General features: G+C 39.0%; 1 protein-coding gene and 1 long non-coding RNA gene across 4 annotated transcripts in view; one reads left to right on the top strand and one right to left on the bottom strand.

Annotated features, from left to right (window-relative positions):
• arhgap42a (Rho GTPase activating protein 42a) overlaps positions 1 to 25,385 on the top strand; it is a 274,248-nt gene that overhangs the window by 166,357 nt on the left and 82,506 nt on the right. For both annotated transcript variants that reach the window (XM_069890754.1, XM_069890753.1), the window contains exons 5-6: positions 16,418 to 16,519; positions 20,929 to 21,039. In XM_069890754.1, coding sequence (XP_069746855.1) covers positions 16,418 to 16,519; positions 20,929 to 21,039 — 213 coding nt within the window. The remainder of the gene's footprint in view (positions 1 to 16,417; positions 16,520 to 20,928; positions 21,040 to 25,385) is intronic.
• Positions 4,296 to 25,385, bottom strand: part of LOC138739193 (uncharacterized) — a 52,886-nt gene continuing 31,796 nt past the window's right edge. Inside the window, exons 3-5 of one of the 2 annotated variants that reach the window (XR_011342079.1) lie at positions 10,621 to 10,688; positions 8,411 to 8,543; positions 4,296 to 5,193 (exon numbers count right to left, since the gene is read on the bottom strand). This is a non-coding gene — a long non-coding RNA (uncharacterized lncRNA). Of the gene's footprint in view, positions 5,194 to 6,933; positions 8,544 to 10,620; positions 10,689 to 25,385 lie in introns of those variants that run through there. The other variant, XR_011342078.1, reaches the window with a different exon arrangement.

Here is a 25,385-nt window from a genome sequence, read left to right as displayed (position 1 = left end):
AAAACCTTCAGAATGAGTCTCTCATAGGGAACCTTGTTAAATGCTTACTAAAATCCATATATACCTCATGTACCTCCATATGTTCATCAATTTCTTTTGTTACCTCCTCAAAAAAATTAATTAGGCTTATGAGTCACGACCTTCCTCTCACAAACCATCCTGACCATCCTTGGAAGACTGTACTACTGCAAAATGATCATAAATCCTGTCCTTAGAATTCTCTCCAAAAGTTTGCACACCACTGGTCTATAATTCCTGGGATTATTTGCTCCCTTCCTATTTCTGACTTCCACCAATGCCAACTCAATAGGCACTCCATCTACCACATCCTCCCTTTCTATAGCCATGCTACTATCCTTGACCAGTAATTCTACTCCCCACCACCACCTCCCCTCCCCCCCCCACCCCACCCCCTCACCTTTCCCTCCCATCCTATTACCTTTTAAGGCACCTAAACCTGGTTCTTGTATCATCCAATGCTGTCCTTGGTTCTGCCAAGTTTCTCTAATAGCCACAACATTGAAATTCCATGAGCTGATCCATGTTCTAATTTTATCTCCTTTATTCCTAATAATCCTTGTAACGAAATAGACATTTCAAACCCTCCAACTACTGCTTCCTCTCCTGCCTGACCTTCCTCATCAAACCACAACACACCATTCATTTCACCTTTTGCCTTATTCTCTGCATTCAAATTCAGATTCCCATCCCAAGCTAGTTTAATCTCTCCCCAACAGCTCTTGAAAACCTGCCCCCATCCCCCCGCCCCCCCACCCCCAGGATATTGGTTGCTCTGCAGGTCAGGTGCAGCCCATCCTTTTTGAACAGGTCAGACTTTCCCAAGAAGAGATCCCAATGATCCACAAATCTGAACCCCTGATCCCTGCACTAACTCTTCATTCACAAATTCATCTGCCACAACTTATTTTACCCTCACTGGTATGTGGCAGAGGTAACAATCCCAAGATTACCACCTTTGAAATCCTGCTTTTTAACTTGTTTCTTTACACCCTATACTGTATTCCCTCTTCAAGTCCTCATCCCTACTCTTATCTATGTCATTGGTACCAACATGGCTGTTCACCCTCCTGCTTCAGAATGCTGTGGACTCGATAAGAGGCATCCCTGGCACCTGGATGGCAACATACCATCCGGTAGTCTCAATCTTGCTCAGAGAACCTACTACCTCTTAGCTTAACTATTAAAACCCCAAATGGTATCACTCTCTTCTTCTCACTATTTTCATTAGTAGCCAAGGAATAGCCAAATTTACTATTTCCTTACCACCACAACTTGGCCCAGGCTGATCACACCACCCCCCCCCCTTCCCCCCCCCTTCCCCCCCCCTTCCCCCCCCCTTCCCCCCCCCTTCCCCCCCCCTTCCCCCCCCCTTCCCCCCCCCTTCCCCCCCCCTTCCCCCCCCCTTCCCCCCCCCTCCCCCCCCCCTTCCCCCCCCCTTCCCCCCCTTCCCCCCCCCTTCCCCCCCCTTCCCCCCCCCTTCCCCCCCCCTTCCCCCCCCCTTCCCCCCCCCTTCCCCCCCCCTTTCCCCCCCCTTCCCCCCCCCTTCCCCCCCCTTCCCCCCCCCTTCCCCCCCCCTTCCCCCCCCCTTCCCCCCCCCTTCCCCCCCCCTTCCCCCCCCCTTCCCCCCCCTTCCCCCCCCCTTCCGTTTCAAAGACGTCCCCCTCCCAACCAGCAGCTGCACCCTACTTTGATGTCCACCAGCCAGCCCTGACCAGGTCAATGGAGATGACAGGTTTTCCACTCCATTCATGGTCTCTCACACCCATCTATCAAGAATACAGCATGCTTGGATGCTGCACAGTTTGTATGGCATGGCTTACGGAAATAGAGCCCGCACTCGCACACATTGCCAGGCGTTCAAAGTCCATAGACACATGAAAGTTCCCATCCAGTAATTCAAACGACCCAGCTGACGATTCGACTACATCCACGTTGATATCATCAGTCCCCTGTCTGTTTCATGGGAAGCCTGGTATCTCCTCACAGTGGATGACCAAGCCACGAGATGGCCAGAAGCCATCCCCCTCAAAGAAACATCCACAGACTCCTGTGCCAGGGCAGTGCTCACACACTGCATATCCCGGTTCGGGCCACTGGGCCATATCACTATGGACAGAGGGGTACAATTCCCCTAGGCCTTGTGGATACAGCTTGCCTCCCTCAGTACAAAACTCCACTACATCACTGCCTACCACCCACAGTCCAATAGCCTGGTATAACGTTTCCACTGCCACTTAAAGTTGGTGCTCATGGCCCACCTGACCGGACCCAACTGAGTGGATGAGCTCCCCTAGTTGCTCCTTGGCATCCGGACAGCACCCAAGAAGGACCTCCAGGCCTCGTCGGCTGAGTTGGTATGCGGGGCTCCTTTGACCCTCCCCGGAGAATTCTTCCCCACCACCAAAGACACAGACACAGAAGGAGGGGCAGCACTGCAAAAACTGAGGGGCAGTTTGGGCTCCTTCGCTCCACAGCCATCCTCCCACCATGGACACCATCACACCTCAGAGCCTGCAGACTTAAAGGCAACTATGTTTTCGTTCACCAAGGTATGCATTGCTCCCCCCTCCGAAGGCCCCTACAAGGTGGTCAGCAGGAGCGGCAACATGTTCACATGAGATGTTGGGGGCAGGCAAGAACTGTTTACAGCTGACCACCTGAAGCCTGCGCATCTCGACCTCAGCCAGCTGGTTGCCTGACAGCCAGCCAAGCATGGGGCAGGCCCCCAAGGCAAAACCAACACAGGAATTGGGGAACAGCATACTATTGCCGGTTCCTGGGGGGGGGGGGGTGTTGTGTAGTGGTGTACATCACTGACGGCAGGCGAACTGGCTGCTCATGTTATGGTCACGGCAGCAGAGCAGCCGCATCAAGATGGCGCCACCAGGGTTATCTTTTCCACCAGCCGGGCATGCACGTGGAGTAATGTCATGACGTTGTTTCTGGCTTGAGTGTGGGATATATCCATATATCCATAGCCTTATAAGGCGCAGCGCAGGAAGTTTCAATAAACAACTGGAGTTCAGGTGAGCCCACCAACTAGTGGTCTCGTTCTTCCCAACTCCATTTTAGCTGCCACTACAACCTAATGACCTGTGTGGCGATGAATGATAAGCAGAAGCAGATAAGCTTTGGCAATGATACTGGCCAAATCTCAACATTTGTTGTCCAGATTTCCAATTGTAATAAGCTGGACAAACTACGCAGCAATAGATTGCTGTAGGAATTGAAGTCTTGCAGGAGATGATACCTTCAAGGGAATGATGCAAAACTGATTGTTTGAAATTTCTTATTCCAGAAAAGCTGCAGTATTTTCGTCAAAACACTTTAGATTCAGTGTACAATCACTTATCAATAAAAGCAGACCTGTCTCATTTTTGTATCTCCAGATTGTTGCTGGATTATTTGATGATTAAATTTTTATATATGTAGTGTGTATTAGCATGTATCCAGCAAGCATTATTGATACTGTGAAACAAGATGAATTACAGTCTGTTTTTAGATAGGTGGCTGTTGCAGTCTTTTAGTTAATGTAATTAATAGCTTGGTGACTTAACTGGGAAAGGATTTCAGGTATGAGTACTTCTCCTTAATTGGTATTGTGTATTGTTGGCCTCCAACTGATAACTTTAGGGAGATCATTGTGAGATATATTGTGTGCCCTGGATCACTGAATTCATCAAAGATTTTAAGCAACATTGATGATGTGACCTTCACAGATTGATTATAACAATTAATTGTTGATGTTAATTGCTAGCTATTTTAATTTGAAATATTGTTGACAGATTAATTGCCTTTTTAAAGAAATCTGCCTCACTGCTACAGCTTTGTTCAAGTTGATATGCATCACAAAAGATCCATGACTTGTTTTTTGGCTTTAAAATTAACACAGGCAGATAAAGTATAAAAAAAATGTTTTTTGTATCCAGCAGCTCAGTGATTATTGTATCTGCAATTCCAGATGAAGAAAAAATGTAGACATTAGAGTAATGGTCAGGGCACAGATGCTTAATGAATCTTATCTCACCAGATGTTCACATTCTTGCTTGTGGGTTGTATTGTTTGTTTCTTCGTTTCTTGGCACATGATGACATTCAGATTAGGTTTTTTGATTTACTTAAAAATGTACCCTATCATTCACAAAACCCTGTTTTCCCATGATATTGTATTCACTTGTTGCGCACTTCATTGAGAAATCAGTCAGATTACTTTTCTTTTCAAACATTTTAATTGGAATTGAGTTTTCAAAAACATTTGATATTTTAGCCTCTAGGTTTAAGTCAAGCATTTATTAATTTGTTTATGTTTCTTATTCCGATGTATTGCCAGAGGCATCCAGTTATTTCTCAGTTCATCTATGGCAACCAAGGAAACAGAATGAGATTACTCAAAGTTTTCCAAAATGTTCTTTTGTATAAACTGAAAAATTTTCATCATAAATCTGGTGTAATTCCGAGAACCCTTGCTTCAGTGGCATCAAATGGTTCCAGTGGTTGGAGTCATACACCACGTGGTTTTGGTTCTTGCAGATCAGTTGTCCCAGCCCCATGTCATCACTGCAGGTCAGTCTCCTAGTCTTAATCCTCACCTTTCTAAGAGCCATTAAGAATGGGAATAAATACAAGGTTTGCAAATGATGCCTGGATCTTGCAAAACAAATAAAAAAAATGGCCTCTTTGCACCAATCTGTGTGTTGGAATTGAGCTTTTAATGGTATACTTATCATAGTAGCTACTCCCAAAATAAACTCATTTATAGGAATTGTGATGTTATTGTTCAGGATATTTGTGAAAGTTGATGCTCTATAAAACATTTAATGTGTTTATTAAAATCATGAATTTAATTTCTGGATTTGTTTATGGCCATTTTTTATTAAGTTTAGTAGTTCAATTAACCAGATGATGTCACTTCTCTGGCTGGACACAAAGAACTCCAGTGACTTTTATCAGGAAAAGGAACAGCTAGACCTTTGTGGGCTTTCTATTTGGGTTCATTGGAGAATATCACTGCTTCACCCTTGTCCAGAAAGTGAATCGACCATTGTATCAGAGCTGAGGATTGGCACATTAGTGAAGTTAATTGTCAAATGTATTCCTGCAGCACCTTATACATGCAAGTCAAGCAGCATCCACAGAAAAAGAGATGAGTTAAGCAAAAGACCTTGTCAGAACTCTGAAAGAGAGGAAAAAAGTAGGGTTAAATTAGAGAAGCAATAGGTGAAAATGAATTTATTGTCATACACATTGAACAATTCATAGAAGCCCAAAATTCTTACTTCCTGGAGCCAAAAAGAAAAACTCTAATCGTGAACTAATTGAACAAAAAGAGACATTAAAGTTCAATTTATTGACTGGGCCAGGCAGATTGGTGACTGTAAACTGTACCAAGAAGAAAGGAATGTATACAAAAGACAGAAATGTAAATGAACTGCATATAGAAAAAAATCAGTAAAAAGTAATGTGCTAAGTAAGAAACATTAAATTGAGTCCCTGATTTAGTCTGTTGTTTAGGAGTCTGATATTGGACAGGTAGCAACTGTTCCTGAAACTGTTGATCTGAGTCTTGTGGCACCGATACCTCTTTTCTGAAAGCAGCAGAGAGAATGGAACATGTCCTAGGTGGTGTGGATACTTAATGAATGCTGCTGCTCTCCATTGGCAGTGTTCCATGCAGATATTCTTGATGGTGAGGAGAGTTTTGCCTATGATATACTGGACTTCATCCACTACATTTTACCGGCCTTTCAGCTCAGTGGTATTGATGCCCCCATGCCAGGCTGTGATGCAGCCAGTCAGCACACCTTCCAGTACACATCTGTGGAAGTTTGCCAAGGTTTATGCGCCAAATCAAATCCGCATACTCCTGAGGAAGTAGAGGTGCTGACGTGCTTTCTTCACAATGACATCGGTATGTTGAGTCCAGGAAAGATCTTCCGAGATAGGGACTCCCACGAATTGAAATTTATTCAGCCTCTCTACCTCTAATTCCCTCATGATCTTTGGATCATATACCTCTGGTTTTCTTCTCCTAAAGTCTGCAATCAGCTCCTTGATTTTGGTGGCATTGAGTGAGAAATTCTTGTTAGTACACCATTCAGCCAAGTTTTCAGTCTCTCTCCTTTCATTCACCACCCCTTTATATTCAGGCCACAAGTGTGCTATTTTCAGCAAATTAGTAGATGTTATACTGAGCTACATAGTCAGAGATGTTATGCAAGTAGAACAGGGGGATAAGAACACACTCCTGTGGTAGATTTCTACTGTGTGATAGTACAGATTCTATCACCAATGTGTATATGTACAGATGCTAGAGTAGGATGACTGTGATTGGCTGAGAGTGTAGCCACACCTACTGGCTGGTCTTAAAGGATTGCTCCTAGCCAGACCACGTCATTCTGGATTGGTCGACCTACTTGTGATATGCTCCAGTTTTTTAGTTAATGAAAGTCTTGGTTTGGATCAACAAGTCTTTGGTTCTTTCGACGCACTCTACATACTGATGGTGATTGTGGAGGAGGTGTAATTTCCAATAATACACAAGACAGATAATAAATATGCACAGTATTCTTAGTGACAAATAGTGCAAACAGTCCATGATTAGTGTACCAACAGGAGGTTCAAGGGTCTGATAGCTAATGGAAAGCAACTGTCTTGACCTCGAGATGCTGGTTATCGGGTCTCTGTACCTTTTGCCTCAAGATAGCAGTGAAAAGAATCTGTGATCAGGGTGATGGGCTTCCTTTATGATGTTAGCTGCCTTTTTTAATTTTTTTTATTTTTCACTATGAACCATACTGACCAAAATACACAAAAACATTTCCCTCTTGAATATACACAGTGTCATTTTCTCCCTTTTTCCCCCCTCCCGTCCCTCCCCCCTTCACCCCCTCCTACCCACCCACTCAACCTTCAACATATATGATACATTAAACCCATTAAACAATGTCATCACACAATGAAAATAAACAAGAAATTTGTGTCATCTACTTTTACATACTGGGTCAGTTCATTTAGTCTTCTTCTCCTTCTGTCATTTTAGGTGGTGGAGGTCCGCGGTAGGACTTCGCTGTTGTGTTCCATGTATGGTTCCCAAATTTGTTTCAATACTGTGATGTTATTTCTTAAATTATTTGTTATTTTTTTCCAATGGAATACATTTATTCATTTCTTTGTACCATTGCTGTATTCTCAGGCTATCTTCTAATTTCCAGGTTGACATAATACATTTTTTTGCTACAGCTAAGGCTATCATAATAAATCTTTTTTGTGCTCCATCCAAATGGAGTCCAAGTTCTTTACTTCTTATATTACTTAGAAGAAAGATCTCTGGATTTTTTGGTATGTTGCTCTTTGTGATTTTATTTAATACCTGGTTTAGATCTTCCCAAAACTTTTCCACTTTCTCACATGACCAAATTGCATGTACTGTTCCCGTTTCCTTCTTACAGCGAAAACATCTGTCTGATACTGTTGGGTCCCATTTATTTAACTTTTGGGGTGTGGTGTATAGCCTGTGTAACCAATTATATTGTATCATGTGTAACCTCGTTTTATTGTATTTCTCATAGTTCCGGAGCATAGCTTTTCCCATGTTTCATTCTTTATCTTCCTTCTGGTAACCTCAGCCTGCTTCCCAATTTGTCCTTCAAGTAGGTTTTCAGTTGGTGGTATGCAAACATTGTACCGTGAGTTATACTATATTTGTACTTCATTTGTTCAAAAGATAATAATTTATTTCCCGAAAAACAATTTTCTATTCTTTTGATCCCTTTTCTCTCCCATTCTCTAAAGGAAAGGTTATCTTTTATGAAAGGGATTAGTTGATTTTGCATCAGTATTAATTTTGGTAGTTGATAATTTGTTTTATTCCTTTCTATGTGAATCTTCTTCCAAATGTTGAGCAGATGGTGCAGTACTGGTGAATTCCTATGTTGCACCAGTTTTTCATCCCACTTATCCCCTATTTTATCTAGCTCTAATCTGGTTTTTTCCTTGTTTGATAAAAATCTGATAGGTATCTTAATTGTGCTGCTCTATAATAATTCTTAAAGTTTGGTAGCTGTAAGCCCCCTTGTTTACCATTCTGTTAATTTACCTAGCGCTATCCTTGGTTTCCCCCCTTTTCATAAGAATTTCCTTACTATTTTCTTTAGCTTCTTGAAGAATTTCTCTGTTAAGTCAATTGGTAATGATTGGAATAGGTATTGTATCCTTGGGAAGATATTCATTTTGAGGCAGAACCTCACATAGATGTCTACAATGGCTGGGAGATCCGAGCCCATGATGGACCTGGCTAGGTTTGTTACCTTCTGTAGCCTTCTGCTTTTCTGGACACTTGAATTACCAAACCAGGATGTGATGCAACTAGAAATTTACTTTCCTTAGTGTACCTCCAGAAGTTTGATGGTGTATTTGACCATATGCTGAATCTTCTTATGCTTGTTCAAACTGATAGTTGCTGGTGCGCCGCCTTCACTCCAGGAAAGGTCTTCTGAGATATGGACTCTTCAGAAGGTTCTGAATCTTGAGAGGGAGTGATAAATAGGAAAAAGAAATGATTGGTGATAGGTTGAGAATGGGTGTCTGAATAGATGGTTTGTTTATGTAGTTGTTAATTTGTAATACTCAGCACAGTTTCTGAATGACTCCCTACTTCTCGTCATTCACTATTTACTCAGGTAAAGTATGACAAAGAAATATGAGGAGGTGTAAATGGTGTACTAAATGAACAAAAATAATGGTTAATATCAGAAATGTTGGAAATGGCCAGTTCTTACATGGTCAGAGACAGTGAGTTTTATCAGATGTTGGAAAATTCAACACTGAGCCCACAGTTTGGGACTTAAACAGGATGAATATTCCTGAATTGAAAGAGCAATGTCATATCTGCTGTCATATTTTCAATTCTCCACTGTAGTAAAGCTCATCTGCTCCCTCTCCCACTCTACCAGTTTGACAGCTGCCACTCTGAACCCTATGATCAGTGTCATCACTTTCCTTCATCCATAACATGGTCCAATCCCCACACCACAGTATCCAGAAACCAGACGGAACTCAGGAGGAGAATTGGAAATACAATACGGAAAGAGACCTGATAGAGAAAAATAGATCTTGTGGGAAATGGTGGCGTGGGGGGGGGGGGGGGTGGCGGGGAGTGACAGCAGACTGATGCTTGTGGGGAGAGAACTTGAAGCATTAGAGCACAGAGGGTACAGGCATCAGAGGTTGGAGCATGGGTGATTGAAAAATGAGATGGGAGAGAAAAGAAGATTAGTGGAATGGTGGCTAGAAATCATGTTTCCTTCAAGAATGTGTTGCCTTACACTTATCAGTGTTAAATTTCACTTCCCCAATTTTATTTCCCCAAGCAACCATTTATCCTAATTCTGTTTCCAATTTTCTGCTGTATTTTGTTTATATATTCAGGTATATATATTCCATACATGTTTGTGCTTTGCTCAGTCTTTTTTTGGTGTCATTAAAGCTGCTCTCTGAAATCCACATGTCCTACATCTAATGCATTCCTTTAACATTTCAACATTACTATGTATGCATTCCCTTTATTAAGTGTACACTGTTCTTTGTCATTGGTGTATTCCTAACTATTCCAAGATACTTTCTAAAAAATGAAGAGAAATAAAGATCAGCAGGAAAAAATATCAAATGATTAGCCATGTTAGGATAGATACATTTGATTGGCTGGATGGTTGATTTCATAAAATCTTGAGTACAAAGAGAAACAAATTGGGACCAAGGATTTTGAGGGGACCTTGCGGAGTATCAAACTGGCAAATTGCTGTAAAACAGACGGTTGCACAAATTACCAAGTGTGTGGAAGAGGACCAAAGATCTTGAAATGTTACAGAGATAAGAAATCAAAGTTTAATCATCAGGGAGCAAGATAAGTAAAATCTTTCAGAAGGTGTGCAGGTGGACTCTTGTGCATAGCAGATTATGTCTGACTGGATAAATTTGCGTAGAACTGTTAGCCCTCATCCACATCCAGCTCTTTAAATGTTTTTCTTTAAGAAAATTCCTTTCATCTAATTTTCTCTTGCCATCATTACCTTAAAATTATTCTTGACCGTTTGTGAATCATAGCCCTCAATGCCCTATCAATGATCAAAGAGACTTCTTTATATCTTCTAAACTGAAATGCCCCAAGGAAAAAGAAATGTCCTCGTAGTTCTGCAATTAATTTTGTCACTATTTTGCATTCTCTCCAAAAATCTGACCTATTTGAGGTCTGACAATGAGATTCAGACTACACAGTACTTCAAATGTGGTCTGATCAAGGCCAGATAAAATTCTCATTGCATAAGCTACACTTTTGGTTGGAATTCTAAAATTGTTAAGTACAGTATATTGTCAGAGAGAGTTTTTTTTATAGTGCCAAGAACCATTGAATAATTAGTCCGACTGTAATAGAGATACTAACAGTAATCTTTAATTGGATTTTGGAAAATGATTAGTGTTTTCAATGGTTGGAAACTAAGCAGAACTGTATATCAATATAATTTTCAAAAGCAAATAGAAAACGTACTTCATCCATTTGCATAATTCAATGCAGAAAGTCGTATATCATATATTAAGCCCTTACGTCTTGTTTAGAAGGGAAACTGCGAATGGTATCTTCTGTTGTAGCTTCATCTATAGGTTAGGCAAAATCTGGAGAGAGAGCAGAGGTGACATTTCAAGTCAATGTTGTTCCAGTTTTGATGAAAAGTTATTGATCTGAAATATTAATCATCTCTCTCTCTCTCTCTACATAGATTAGGCTTGGCATGCTACTTCCAATGTTTTTTTAATTAAGGTGGCATTGTTAGCCTTGATATCACCTTCTCCAGCATTCAAGATCCAAACCAACAATTATTGGAAAAAATTAATTGCTTTCCTCTATCAACTGGTTGAAATTATTCTTGCCACAGCCTGATCTTGCATGATAGGCTCATTTGGTGTTCATTAGAGTCTTCTTCATTGGCATTTTTCCATTAGTAGATGTAATAATTGGATAGTGAGTGGAATTGTTCAGTAGTGGCTAGCTTTTAACCATCTGGATCTGCCTAAGCCATGTGAATTTAGAAGGCATGGTACTTAAGTATGGGATTACAAGCCAACATTGTACAGGTTCCCAGGATGCCAAATAAAGAATGAATCAATATAAACAAGTTTTTTTTCCCACTTACACTTAGTGAAGGCAATTCATTTAATGCACATAATGTACAAGGAGCTCATTCACTGAAGATACTTGATTTCAGCCTTTAAAGTAAATTGGAGATCACCTCAATTTTATATGGTTAACCAGGAATCTTAGTGTTGTTTCTATATTGTTAACACTGTGAAATGCATTTGTAACATTAATTCATTGATGTTTGCACGTTCTCAAATGCTTTTTCACAGTCCAATGAGAGCCTCTGGTGGTAGCGACTGAGTATTGCAGCATGGTACATTAGTTTCTCATATTTTTGTCCATTATAAATATATAGATGTTTCTTGTTTCTACCTGGTGATAACCAGGATATGCCAATCTAAATGTTACACATACCAAATGAATAATAGAATGATATTATGTAAATTTGCCTGTCTTCCTTTACATCATAAATAACAGGCCTCTCAACCATATCTGTTTCCTACACAGTTACTCTCCACCTCTCTGTCCAGCTGAACACTACTTGAGCCTTGCCTATCAGCCCATTATTCTCTCCATTTGATGTACCATCCACCACAACTTCTACCTTCAGCAGGTTTTCATCTTCCCCTCCCACCAATCTGAAGGGAACACTTCCTCCAATAATATCCATTGCTCTTCAGTTGCCATTAACCACTCCCTTTTTCACAATTTTTTTCCCATGCAATCACAGAAGAGGCAACAATTGTTTATTTATTTCTTTCCTTCCCATTACTCAGGGACCCACATGTTCTTTCCAGGTGAAGTAGCAGGTCACTCACACTTCCAGTTTAGTTTATGCTGTGGTTTCTTCTCTTTCAGAGAAACCCAAGCCACATTGGGTAATTGCTTCTGTTTATAATGGTGTCCTTGATCTTCCAGTCACCTGTCACCTTAATTCTCTGATCCACTCGCACACTGATCTCTGGCTTTGACCTTAAATGCTATTTCAACTCCCTGGAAGCTGGAGAAACAACTCCTTATTCTTTATCTCAACATATTGCAGCCATTAGGCATAATTAATTTAACAATTTCAGATAACCACTGATTTTCTTCTTTTTTCCACACATCTCTTTTCAATTTGGAATACGCAAATATGATTGAGAATCTCAGCAGGTAACACAACATCTATAAAAACAAAGGGTCCGAGCCCTTAATCAAGGTATGAGCAAAAAAAACCAAGCAGGCACCTGAATAAAAATGTTTCATTTTGTCTTTTTTCCCCCCACTTCTTTCAGTTTAGTAAATTTAATTTCAGCAACTGTGACTGCTTCCTTCCAACAGAATAGATTAACAATTATTTCTATGAACCAAACAATAACTTCCAAGTGGCAGAGTAATGTGGATGGTCTGGATTTAGCTGCTGTTTTCATTGAGAAGCTTTTACATTGGCTGGTGTTCAAGGATAGAGCTGACAACACTGGCCGAATTAGACACTGAAATTCATTCTGATTTGAAGTGCTCCAAGCAGAATTTAAGTAGACAAATGTGACCTGCAGCTAGAAACATTTCAGCTGTATTCTGATGTGTTTTTTGGACCTAACTTTGATATTGTTGATGAAGAGAACCTTGAGTAACAAATCAGATGCAGGAGGGACTCATCAAGTCAGGCAGCTGGGAGAAGAATACATTTAGAAAAAGGGTCCCAACCTCAAATGCTGACTATCTTATGTTGCATACTGCCTAACCCATTGTGTCCCGCCAGCTTTACACTGATTGCTTTAATCAAATCCCTAAACCACCCCTTCAAAACCACTGGAGAATTTTCAATTGCCCACAGAGTACTTCCTGACTTTTAATATTATGATGTTGTCCAATGCCCCCATTAAAAATATTTTTTATCTCAGTACAAAATGAGTGTAATAAAAATAAGTTGTTGTTGAATTAATTTTGTAACTTTGATTCTGTTGCAAAGTAAACATTATGAAGATTGTCATATGTCCTGTGCAGGTAGTTTTATCCCTTTTTGCATTTCTTAATTATTATTTTTCTTCAGAAGTGACCAATTTTCAGTTTTAATATTTAATCTGTTTGCTTTCCTGCCCCCTTTTAAAAACCTTGCAACTCTGGATTTGCTCAGGTCATCCATTTCCTTTGGGGGAGGGGGGGTGGGGGGGCATGGACTGAAGTCCAAAATATTTTTGATGCTCTTTATGTAGTTGGCAAGAGAGGAGGGCAGAAGAAACCAACTAAACTTGACAGCTTCACAGGGAAGGAGGAGGCAATAAACTTTGAGTCGAGTGCTAAGGGGACCAAAGACAAAACAAATAGTTTAGAACAGCTGGAGGCTGCTTCACGGCCTTTTCTTGAAGTCATCAATTGGCATTAATTTCTGAGGTAAATTCTATTGCAGAGAAATATGCATTGTTTGTTTGATTGTTATACTAATCTACTGGTGAATAGAATGTAGGGATCAAAAATCTAGAGATTTCAGAGCTATATTCTGTCTGTAGCTTTAAAATATAGCTCCTGTTCTTTGTAGCACATGAATATCCTATTTTATTTTTAAAAAATAAGGCACAACCTTATTCCATGAGTATTATAGATCTAAAAAAAAACTTTATGTTAGGCCAACAAATGACTCCTATAATCTTGTCTCTGCTTGTTTTATCTTCAGAGTATTATGGGAAGTCATAATGTTATGGGCAAATGATCAGAAGGATTCTGAAGTTAATAGCGTAGGCTGCGGAGGAAGTGTAAGCAAAGTGATATATTCAATATAATTAACCAGTAAAATGAGGTTTACTTAAGAAAAATAGAAAAAAATATTTAGGTAGTCCTTGTCTTCCGATCTATGTGAGTTATGTCCACCCACACATATGATCAGTTAAAAAAAAATCTTTATTAAAACTGTACAATTATATATTTTGTATTAAAAATACTGTATACAGTGGTCCCCGCTCCCATCAGAAGCCCAAAGTCCCCATTTCCTGCAGCAATCCGAGGTCCCCATTCCGCGTGACTGCACGATGTCCCTGTTCCCGACATATGACCAAACCCAAGTTACAACCAATCCTTCAGTCCCCATTAAGCCAGTGACTACCTGTAAATTTAAAAAATCTCCAGTTGAATAAAACCTGAAAATGATTACTCAATTTCAGAGCTGGAAATGTTGACAGTTGTTAATTAGTATATTGATGAAGGGCATTTTAGATGGTTTCGGTAAGCTTGATTCATATCTCATACAAATACATGAGCCTAGTCATTCTATTACCTGTTCACTTAATGTGCTAATTGACCCCCAAGAAAATCACCCTTTGGTACTTAACATATCATTTATGCTCATAATGCTTTTTAAAGGTTCTTTATATGCAAGATATGCTTATAAGATTAAATGTCCTGCTGTACCAAAAGGAATGCAGGCAAGTTTAGATTTGTTTGGTATGGATGTGGCCTATGCTTTGTATGAATGTCTCGTATGAAGCAGATCTTGAATGGAAGATTTCAAACAGCTTTGTGATGTTTATCATTCAATATTTTTTCTTGTGGTGGATGCTACCTCAGTTTGGTTGCAAGAAAAGTTCTCTAATTCTCTAACTAACATTCAACTCTTGTCTCCTTTAAGGTTCTGTGTCCTTTGCCCTCCCAATAATCACAAATGCCTTCCATCCTTGCCATCATCCATGTCCCATCTCCCCAATCCACTGCCTTGCAATTCACAAACCAAATGGCTTTCCTGAAAATTTTCCTCAAATGCTCGGGCAGAGCATGAAAATATTCCAAGTATATGAGTCTACTTTATTTTGAATAAATTGGTGGATTTGATGCAACTAAAACATGGAAATCCCAGCACCTGTTTTCTATCAAGATTTGGTCTCTTTTAAAACAAAATCCTTACATACAAAATTATTGTTGTTCAGACGAATAATTGAATTTAAATTTAGACATACAGAATGGTAACAGGCCTAATTCACCAAAATTGACCTACATCCCGTACGTTTTGAAAGGTGGGAGGAAGCCAGATCTCCTGGAGGGAACTCATGCAGACATGTGCAGAAGATACAGACTCCTTACAGACAATGCCAGATTTGAATGCAGGTCGTTAACACTCTAATAGCATTGCACTAACTGCTTCACTGGTGGCGTCCATCTAGCTAACCATGCCGCTGTAATGGAAGATTCTAACCTGTTCTTTTAAAAACTTGCAGCTTTGGGTTCTGCAAGGCTGAGAACCTGCTTGTGTTTTAGAATCAGCAGACATAAGCTAAATTCCACCGAGGGGCCAGAGATGCTGTTATCTGACGAAAGGACATCTGTGTACCAAGAACATTTAATCTTCCTGCTTGTTTTGGTCACAGACCGTCAGAGGCCTAGCCTTGATGCAAAATAAACCATTGTATTCAAAGCGATAAGCTGCAAATTATGTTATTCGTTAATAGCCTAGCATGCTAGCTTGCTTGCTTATCTTTCTTGCTGTGCTGGAAATAGGTGCTTGGGTAAGCAGTTTTTGGGTAATATAAGTCATGGTCCTGCTGCTGAAGTTGGAGACTCTCCGAGAGGTGGCAACATCTCTCTAGAAGAAGACTTCTGGAGTCCAGCCAACGTCCCGGTCAGGGGAGGTGGAGAAGCTGCTACCGGCGCTCTGACAACCTACTACAAGTGTGCAGTCTTTGCCTCGCTTCGGCAGTTGGGACCAGTCCAAGCATTGATAAGTATAGTTGGGAAGGGCTTGCATATTGTAGTGTGAAATCAGCTTTTGAATTTGTAATAAACATTTGTATAATCTGAACTGCTCTCAGTGTGTGTGTCTATTTTCTTTCGGTAGTTCAAACATTGTGACCAATCTAAAACGAACAAAATGAGAGGTATAAGTTTATCCAAGACAGCCGCCCATGAATGCAAAATGTTGAAACTGAGTTATATTTACATTGATTTTTGTTTGTATGTATTTGTTTTGATTTCATATTGGTATCTTAGTTTTGATTTTAAATAAGAGTTTTGAGTTAATTGAAATTGAAATTGATGTTTCATGCATGCACTGATCAACAGTGCTTTAAGGGTCTTCAAATTTGAAAGTTAACATCCTTCAGTGAATTAGTTAAATATTGCATTATTGATCAATTGAAGTATATGTAAATAATCTAGTTTAATAAATCATATTTTCCATTATTGCTCTTATTTTGTTTCTATTCTGCTTAGAAATTGGACATCAAAATGGTTAAGTTAGCAAATTAAAACAATTGTTTCAAAAGCTACTGAGTATTTTCTCTGAAATGTATGCGTTTTTTAGGAAGGAAAGAAGAAATTTGATAAAGAAAGTGAGAAATACTACTCTGTATTGGAAAAACATTTAAATCTCTCATCAAGGAAAAAGGAAGCACATTTACAAGAGGTAACAAATTCTTTGCATTGTAAAGAGTATATTTTGTAAAGCTTAAAATATAAATATTTGTTAAAATCTGTTACATGTCCTTGATACCGTTAATTATTAGGGGCACATCAAATTGTCTTGATGTGGATTGCTTTCCTGCCTTTGGTTTTAAACATGATATTTTATTAAAGTATTTGAAGAATTGTTATTTTGATGAAAAGTGCCATTTGATTCTGTACAGATCCTGACTACCACTGAAGTTAGCATTATGGCAGAATCCTTTAGAGGTAAAATGTAGTGCTAGTCTGCTCATGTTCAGAGCTTAGAAGCAAGACTTTCCATTTCTTTTGTTCATGTTTGAAAGCAAAGTGGACCATTTTCCACATCTCAGGAGCCTTCCCTCAGTGAAAGCATTGTCCATCACCTTCAGCCTTTGTCAGGATATTTGGAAGAAAAAAGTCAACATCAGCACAGAGATCCCTGCTCTCCTATGTGCTTCTGAGGCTTGACCTATCGACAGCAGGCTTTGGAGACATGCCACCAAGGTTTTCTTTGCAAAAGCTTTCAAATCCAGGAAGTACCGCATCATTTTGTACTGTTGAATTAATGAATAAACTTAGTTTTCATGGTAGAAGATCACAGATAGTTGAAGACGATGAATGATGGAAAAAAACATTGAAACTAATATCGTTTCAGTTTCACAGATTGCTGGATTGAATAACAATGAATTTTGTGAGCTTCCACTTGTACATACTTCGAAGACTATGCCTGTGAATAGAGGAGAATATTCCATCTCAGGTTGATATCAAACAGTGGGATCATCTGAAAGATGTTTGCTTACCCACGATTGATGTGAAAATTGAGATGTTAATGTACCAAAAGCTCTTGAACCTCTAAAAGTAATAAGGAGTCAAAATGACAGACCTTATGCTATGAGAACATTGCTTGGATGGACAATGAAAGGACTATTAGAAGGAAAAATGAATAATGATCAGGAGTCGTCCAATGTAAATGTCAACCAGATTTCAATTGTCAAACTTAATGATCTGTGGGAGCAACAGTTTAAAATTGATTTTCCTGAATGTCTCACAGATATTCAAGAACCGTCGAAGAAGGATAAACAGTTTCTGGATTTAGTTTCAAATAAAACGAGGAAGAAGTGTTGAAAAATGATACAGAGCTTTATTTTAACTTGTTTGACTGCGAGAGCAATTCATATTGAAGTAATATCATCACTTGATATGGACTCTTTTATCAATGTTCTTCAACATTTTATCGCCAGATGTGGTCAAGTAAAAGAATTACATTCTGATAATGGATCTAACTTTACAGGAGCTCAACTAGAGTTACGAAAAGCAATTCAAAATTGGAGTCAGCATCAAATTTATGATGCATTGCTTCAGAAATAAATTAATTGGATATTTAACTCACAGGATCACATCATGGAGGTATGTGGGAAAGAATGATTAGGTCAATCAGAAAAATTCTTAATTCCTTTTTGAATAGTCAAATATTCAATTATGACAATCTTCAGACAGTATTGTGTGAAATCAAAGCTATTTTAAATAGTCGGCCAATAACAAATTTTTAAACAATCTATTCAAATTACATTGAGCCACTTACACCAAATCATCTCTTACTTCTTGATCTAAATCTTTAATGCCTCTGGGTCAATTTCAGAAAGAAGATATTTAAGTAAAATCCAAATGGAGACAAGTGCAGTTTATTGCAGATTTATTTTAGAAAAGATGGATTAAAGAATATCTTTCATTATTACAAGAAAGACAAAAATGGTCTAAAGCCGAATGCAATTTTATATTCAGAGACATTGCAATTATCGTGGATGATTCTGCATCAAGAAATTCTTGGTTGCTGGGGAAAATCGTGGATATAGTTCTGGACAAGAAGGTTTTCATTCAGCAAGTGCAGATTAAAACCAAGACTAGTTATTTAAATTGATATATTACTAAAATCTGTCGTTTACAAAAAGTTTTGATTTCTAATTTTATATTTAATCATATTTATTCGTGTTTAATAGTAATTTTTATAATAATTAGAGGCTGGAATGTAAAGATTAAAATTTGTGTTTTTGATTCTTACTTAATTTTGTGCCTATCTCTTTAAGAGAAAAATATTGTTTGAAGTGTTACCATAGTAACTATGATGTAATATGTCATAATATCCACGTAGACCAATAGCTTGCATCTCATTCTTGAATGAATAATAAAGGATAATTTATTTGAATTTGTCTTATTTGGTCTTATTTTGTATTTCTTGTATATTTCTTTAAAGTTGAATATCGTTATTTCAAAATACAGTATATGCTTTGTTTATTCATTGTTATGAAAATCTTAATGCGGATATGCAAAATTTTTATCTGTTTTACCAACAAATTAAAGCTACATAAAGCTACAAAGTTTGGATTATTGAATTAATAAGATAGTAATTTGGAATATCGTCCTCGCGCTTCCTTGAAGATGACACGTTTTGAAATTGGGAAATACTGGAACCAGGAAAGTGTCGTCTATATTGACCTCTCATCAACCTCATTGATGTAATCTTATCAGTCTCTCAGAAACCATAAAAGTGAAGTGGGAATGAATCATACTTGATTGGCTCAATGAAGAAAGCATAATGGGTTTTAATGTGCCTGATCAGACTATATTTTATATGGATTTTCAGAATAAATTTGATAAAATCCCATTAACAAGATTGGTTTAAAAAAACAGATGATGATTAGGAAATTACTTAAATACAGAAGACAAAGAATCATTAACGAAAAGGTGCTGGGTGTGCTTAGCAGGCCAGACCACTTCTGTGATAAGATAAACAGGTCTTGGAACTGCAACACCATCAACCTGAAACAGATCTTTTCCTGGCTGCTCTCAGTCTTGTGTATTTCCAGAGTATTTTTCTGTAGAATTTTAATTCTTCAGTATTCACAATAGTTTGTGTTTGTAGTTGAGATTTTTTTAAAATATATTTTTTTAGGTTGTAGGCAGTGGTGTTCCCCAGGTATTATTGCTGGAAGCACAGTTTTTTTGGTACTTGATAATTACTGACTGGAAGTGCATGGTAATTTAATTTTTTTTTTATGACAAACTTACAAATCTAAAGAGAAGTTATAAGGATGCTTCTGAATGAGAAATGTTCAAGATGGGCAAATGAACTAAAATGTAGAGAAGTGTGAAATGTTGCCCCATGTGAAAGAACAAGAAGAGAGTCTTTTTGAGGCAGTCTCTTATGATCAAAGATGATGCTTCCCCTCGTGGGTTTTGAGTTCTGAGATGACTAATGAGGCCAATGTGGAAGGTGCAAGCTCCTCCTGGTGACAGCTGATAGGAAGTGGATGTCCCATGAGCATCCAATGAGTATCCAAGGCATGAACTCAAGGTTCTCATTACCATTCAGACTATTACCTTCTCCACTTTTATCATGGGCCAAAAACTTCCAGAAGACAGTGGGATGTTGCATTTCTTCGGGGAGGCTGTGGGTGCCTTTTTGATCCTTTTCCCCCTAATTGCATAGCAATCTCTTTCCTTGATGGAGTTTGGAAAAGACATTTTGTGACATGGCCTATTTCTGTACAGCTGGCCAAATACTGACCTGAGAGACAATACTGGGAGACTTATCCTTCGAGTGATCCAACAGGCAGAATTTAGGGTCTTCAACACAAATCGTTAATTGTACTAATCAGTATTTCCTGTTTTTATTTTATACTTCCAGTGCAGTTTTCATGCACTGCAGTTGATATTTTGTTTGGTTTTCATGCATGTCTATCTATCTTTTAAAGTTGCACGACAGATTGAAAGAGTGGTTAATGAGTTTAAAGGCAAGGGACTATCAGCTGATAGAAGACAGTGATTAGACCACCAAAGGAGTCTTGGGTCCAATTCTCATTACCTCACTTTAAGATGTGTGAAAGATTAGAGAAAATAATTACATTATTTTACTAGATTGTTCCCAGGAATTAGATATTTCAGCTATAGATAAGAAGAGCTACTTGGTGAAAAGAACCTTGAGAGATCTGCAAGGTCACAGTACATTTAGACAGGGTAAATGCTTGGAAGATCTTTCCAGCAGTGGTTGTATCAGGACTAGAGGATAAATTTATAGTTTGGAGCAAAATACGAGGAAAATGTGTAATTTATTTTTAAATGCAGAGCGTAGTTATAATCTGGATATAATACCTGATTAGTGATGGAAAAAATCCATCAGGATTTTAAAGATAGGATTCCAAAGGAAAATGATTTGCTGAGTTGTAGGGACAGAGTGAGGGAATGGAATATTTGGCAACTACCTTGAACTAACTAGAACACATTGCCACCTTTGGTGAGGTAACAATGACGTGATTCTTCATTTGTTATGTTGAGAGTTTTGTCAAATAAAAATGGCAGAATGATCAAAATGTAAATTCTTTCTTTCTGTAGGCTGACACACAAATTGACAAGGAACGGCAAAATTTTTATGAAGCTTCGTTGGAATATGTGTTCAAAGTTCAAGAAGTCCAGGAAAAAAAGAAGTTTGAATTTGTTGAACCTGTAAGTTAACGGTCCATAACTTTCCACCTAGAGAACATGTCAACTTTGTAGCTTGTTCACCAAACAATACTACAGGATTTATTTTTCATGCTGTTGCTATTTTTGCTATTGCATTTAATGATTCCAATTGAATTATTATTGAAACTACAAAAAATAATATCCATATTAATATTTACCTCATGAAAATAGGTGGAAAATTGTGAATCCCTGCTTTATTTGTCAAGGTGAACTTGATTGTTCCACAAATATCATATTTATCACATGAAGATGTATTCCATTTCACAAGCCAAATGGAAGTAAGAGGTTTCTTTATTTTAGATTTGTTTAGTACAAATTCAAGTGCTTTACCATCTATGCTTCAATTAGGTTGAATCCCCTGTCAGGAGAAAAATCTTGGAAATAAAACCTTTAACGCCTAATTTTCCAGCCATATCTCTAGAGCACCAAAACAAAAACTGGTGGAGGACTACATTGACAGCAATTCTAGTGGGAAGTGGGCTTTCAATGTTTCAGGTTAAGACCCTTCATCCGAACTGAAAGAGGTGAGGGAGAGGTGTTGGACAAAGCTGGCAAAGGATAGGTGAATCTAAGTGAGGAGAGGTTGATTAACAGATAGGCTGGTGGGGGAGAGATGAGTGGAGAAAAAGTCAGGAGTTGGAAAGTGATATGGAGACAACAAAGGGTTATGGAAGGTGAAGGCTGGGATCAAATGGGGAGGGATGATGTTTTACTTGAACAGTATGTAACTGTCACACATCGATAGTTCCGAAGATCACACATCAAAATACTCATGATGAATGAGTGATTGGCTTAGATAAATTGGCATGAAGTTCGCTTGCCCTTGTTTCCTTAGGATAGGTACCAAAGGGCAATCTTTAAGAAGCCAGCTATTCAGTGCACTGCCTTTCTGAGCAAAACTGATGGGCTCCATATCAAATTAAATACATCTAATAAACCATGTGCTATTATCCACTTTTTGACAGAGGCCCACTGGATCCACAGTTTTACAGCTTGGGGTTTGCAAAGGTTTGCAAACATCTGCCAGTGGACTCCATGGGGAGTTAAACAGGAGAGCACAGTTGACGCAGAATTGATGACCTTCGGGACTTCTGATTTCAGTCAAATGACTTGACTTTGTCCAGTTCTGCTCCAAGCAGAATCTTTGATTTTAATCATAAAATTGAGACCAACTATTGACTAAATAACAGGTCAAGATTCCGTTTGTTTTTTTTGTTTGTACACAAAATACACAAAGATTCTCCTTCATATACCTAGTAAAGCATCAAAGAAGTGTCCCCAATATAGCACCACTAAGAAGGTGAAAAGCAAAAGAGACATTCGATGTCCGTGCATCCTGCCACCTCCTTCGTCCATGGCTTCCTGTCCTGTCCAATGGTGAACCCAAGCTCCAAACATCCAAGTCACCCTCCTTGGTATTGGTTAGAAAACCTCTGTGATTAGAAAGTTATCAGTGCTGGAAGCCCTTTGGGAGCCCTGATTGCCATTGGCAGTCTCATGGTCTCACTGTCTGGTTGTCACAATTGCCAGCAACCTCCTGCCTGCATTCGGCCCCGTGCTGGTTCACTGCTGTGCCTTCCAACTCTGTAGGAATCTCTCCCAGGCTCTTTGCAGTGGTGGAGAGGATGGCCAAGTGTTTACCTGTTCAGGAGCCTACCGCAGCCTGTGTTTCTCAAGGACTGAGCTACCAAACTCAATTGCCACCATCTTGGGCTCCTAAACTTCACAGATGTCGGACAACTCTCATCTGGCCCCATTCATCAGGCAGGATAAACCTGCCCTGGGCCATCTGCTCCTGGGACAGCTGGGCAGTAGGACTAGAGGAGGAGCTCTGGAAGACTGCTTCTCCACTCTCCTGCTCCTTTTGGGTCAACTCCAGCAGCAGCTACCGAAGTGCCACCATCTTGTCACATCACTGTTGTTGAAACAGCAATTACTCTCAGCTTTCCTTTGTGGTCTTGATACCTCCATTTTCAACCTTACCCTTCACACCTTACCCTTCACCCCTGAACCAGACCATGATCCAGTCTAAGCCCTTCTTCTTTTGAACATGGTATTTTGCAGGGCCTTTGGTGAATGCTCAATGTTCCTTTCCCAGGACCAAAGAATTTCTGGGCTTGTACCTGGGTTAATGAACTTTCCATGAGACAAAACTAGACTTGTCGTTCTTAACCCTAAAGCCAATCGGAAGTGTTGGATTCCACCTCTGACCTCAGCTGACCTAACATCTTCGGGTGCCCAGGCAGAGACTTTGACTTCTCTCATTTAATAGTTGCCAACTGTCCAATTCCATCAGTGGTGCCAGTAATACTTCACCAAACACTCCAGCTGTGGTCAGGATAGTTCACAAAAGTCTTTCCCATTTACTTCTCTTTTTTTTTGAGTAAAAATAATATTAATATCAATTATTTTAAAATGACAATCATGTATTTACTTATGGTGATGATAGAGCTTGAGCTATACAAATGTTATCAGAACATTTTCCTAGTGCCCTGTACTGATGTACTTTGTATGCAAATACATAATTGTCACTCATTATTTAGTTAAAAGTATATAAATGCACAAACAATAAATAGAAAGGGGAACAGTTCACAGATAATCACATGGTTGTGACATAAACTAATCTTTTCTTTAAATTATTTAATTGTTTGCATCATTACAGGAAAAAAATGAATAAAAGATTAATCAAATTTCCATAGTCAATGATACAAAAAAAACATACTTTTATATTTTTCTCCCCATCTCCCCTCCCACCCAAAAGTAAGAGAAGAAAGAAACACCCTGTTACGAGCTCAGAGGACCCCAAAACCCAGCAGCAATAGATTTCACCACGACAAATGGTTACTTAAACAAAAGTTGCTTTTAATTATCTTTAAACATGAAAACAGGATCAAGCTCTAACTTATTACTACTAACTTAACCCCCTTCTAATTCTGAGTGCACATGTATGTAATGTGTGTGTAAATTCAGAAAAGTTCTTTGGTTCACAGTCCAATCTCACTTCTCATTCCTCCAAGTTCACTGGTTGCAGGCAATTCTTATACTGTGCACAGAATTTAAAATTTATAAAGTTCACCAGGCTTTGGTGCTTGAAAGGTAAGCGGTTACCTTTCAGGAAGGTTCTTGTTGATTTTCAGAGAGAGATTTGTTGTTCCAGGACATCCACAACTGATGTACTTCCATCAGTCACCTCAGTGTCTTGCTGACGAAGCTTGCCTCGTCAGGGTTCTCCAGATGATAACCTCTTTCTTTCAGCTCACCACAGAGTTCCTTTTTGTTTCTCTTATTTCAAGTGAAACATTAGACAGCCAGTCCTCTTCTCTTGCATGAACCACAAGGGCTTTGACCAGGCCGACTTCCAAATGGGTGGCCAGCTTGTCCTGTTCCTTCCCAGCTGCTGGCTGTAACACTGTACAAGCTCTCTCTCTCTCTCTCTCTCTCTCTCTCTCTCTCTCTCTCTTTCTCTCTCTCTCTCTCTCTCTCTCCCTCTCTCTCTCTCTCTCTTTCTCTCTCTCTCTCTCTCTCTCTCTTTCTCTCTCTCTCTCTCTCTCTCTCTCTCTCCCTCTCCCTCTCTCTCTCTCTCTCTCTCTCACACACACACACACACAAAGCCTGTTTGATTCACTCGGCTTGCAAAATCACTTGACCATCTTACAATAGCAAGCTCTCTTCCAGATAGCAGTGGCTCTGACATGCTCTTTCATCTGTTGCCTTTTGTAAGCAACAATCTATTAGTAAAGTCTCTTGAGCACACTTCAAATCTCTTGTCAAAGGTCTGAGGCTCCAGTATTTCAAATAAGATCTAAGTGTTTGTATGCAACCTACTCGAACAAAGCTTTCCCAATTTATCTCCCCAAAATATCTCTATATACTCTGTCACACACCTACTATTTAATGTACAATAATATTAGCATGTACAATCATTAATTGTTATTAAAAATTACTAATTAAGAGGAGTGGATAAGATATAAGAAGTGGATGGAAAATTATCCATAAAATCCATATATCATTTCCAAATACTATAAAAAATTTCAATTTGATTCCTTAACTATACATATTTTTTTCCAAAGGTATATAATTTTGCATCTCATTATTACTATCTACTTAACACTTCTGTATCATCTTTCCATGATATTGTTATACATTCCTTTACTTTGACCAATGCAGCTTTTAGCAAGCAGCTTGCAACGAGAGGAATATGCTTCAGTTATTTGTTTTAGTTATGCATGCATTGCTGGATTGAGGATGCACCATGCTTAATGAACTGATCATGCTATGAAGAGTTTGTTAGATTAGTACATCCCTGCCATCTGTTTTAATTTCCCCAT

This window comes from Narcine bancroftii, chromosome 7 (assembly GCF_036971445.1).
Source record: "Narcine bancroftii isolate sNarBan1 chromosome 7, sNarBan1.hap1, whole genome shotgun sequence".
Taxonomy (NCBI): Eukaryota; Metazoa; Chordata; class Chondrichthyes; order Torpediniformes; family Narcinidae; genus Narcine; species Narcine bancroftii.
This window is presented reverse-complemented; position numbering and strand designations above follow the sequence as displayed.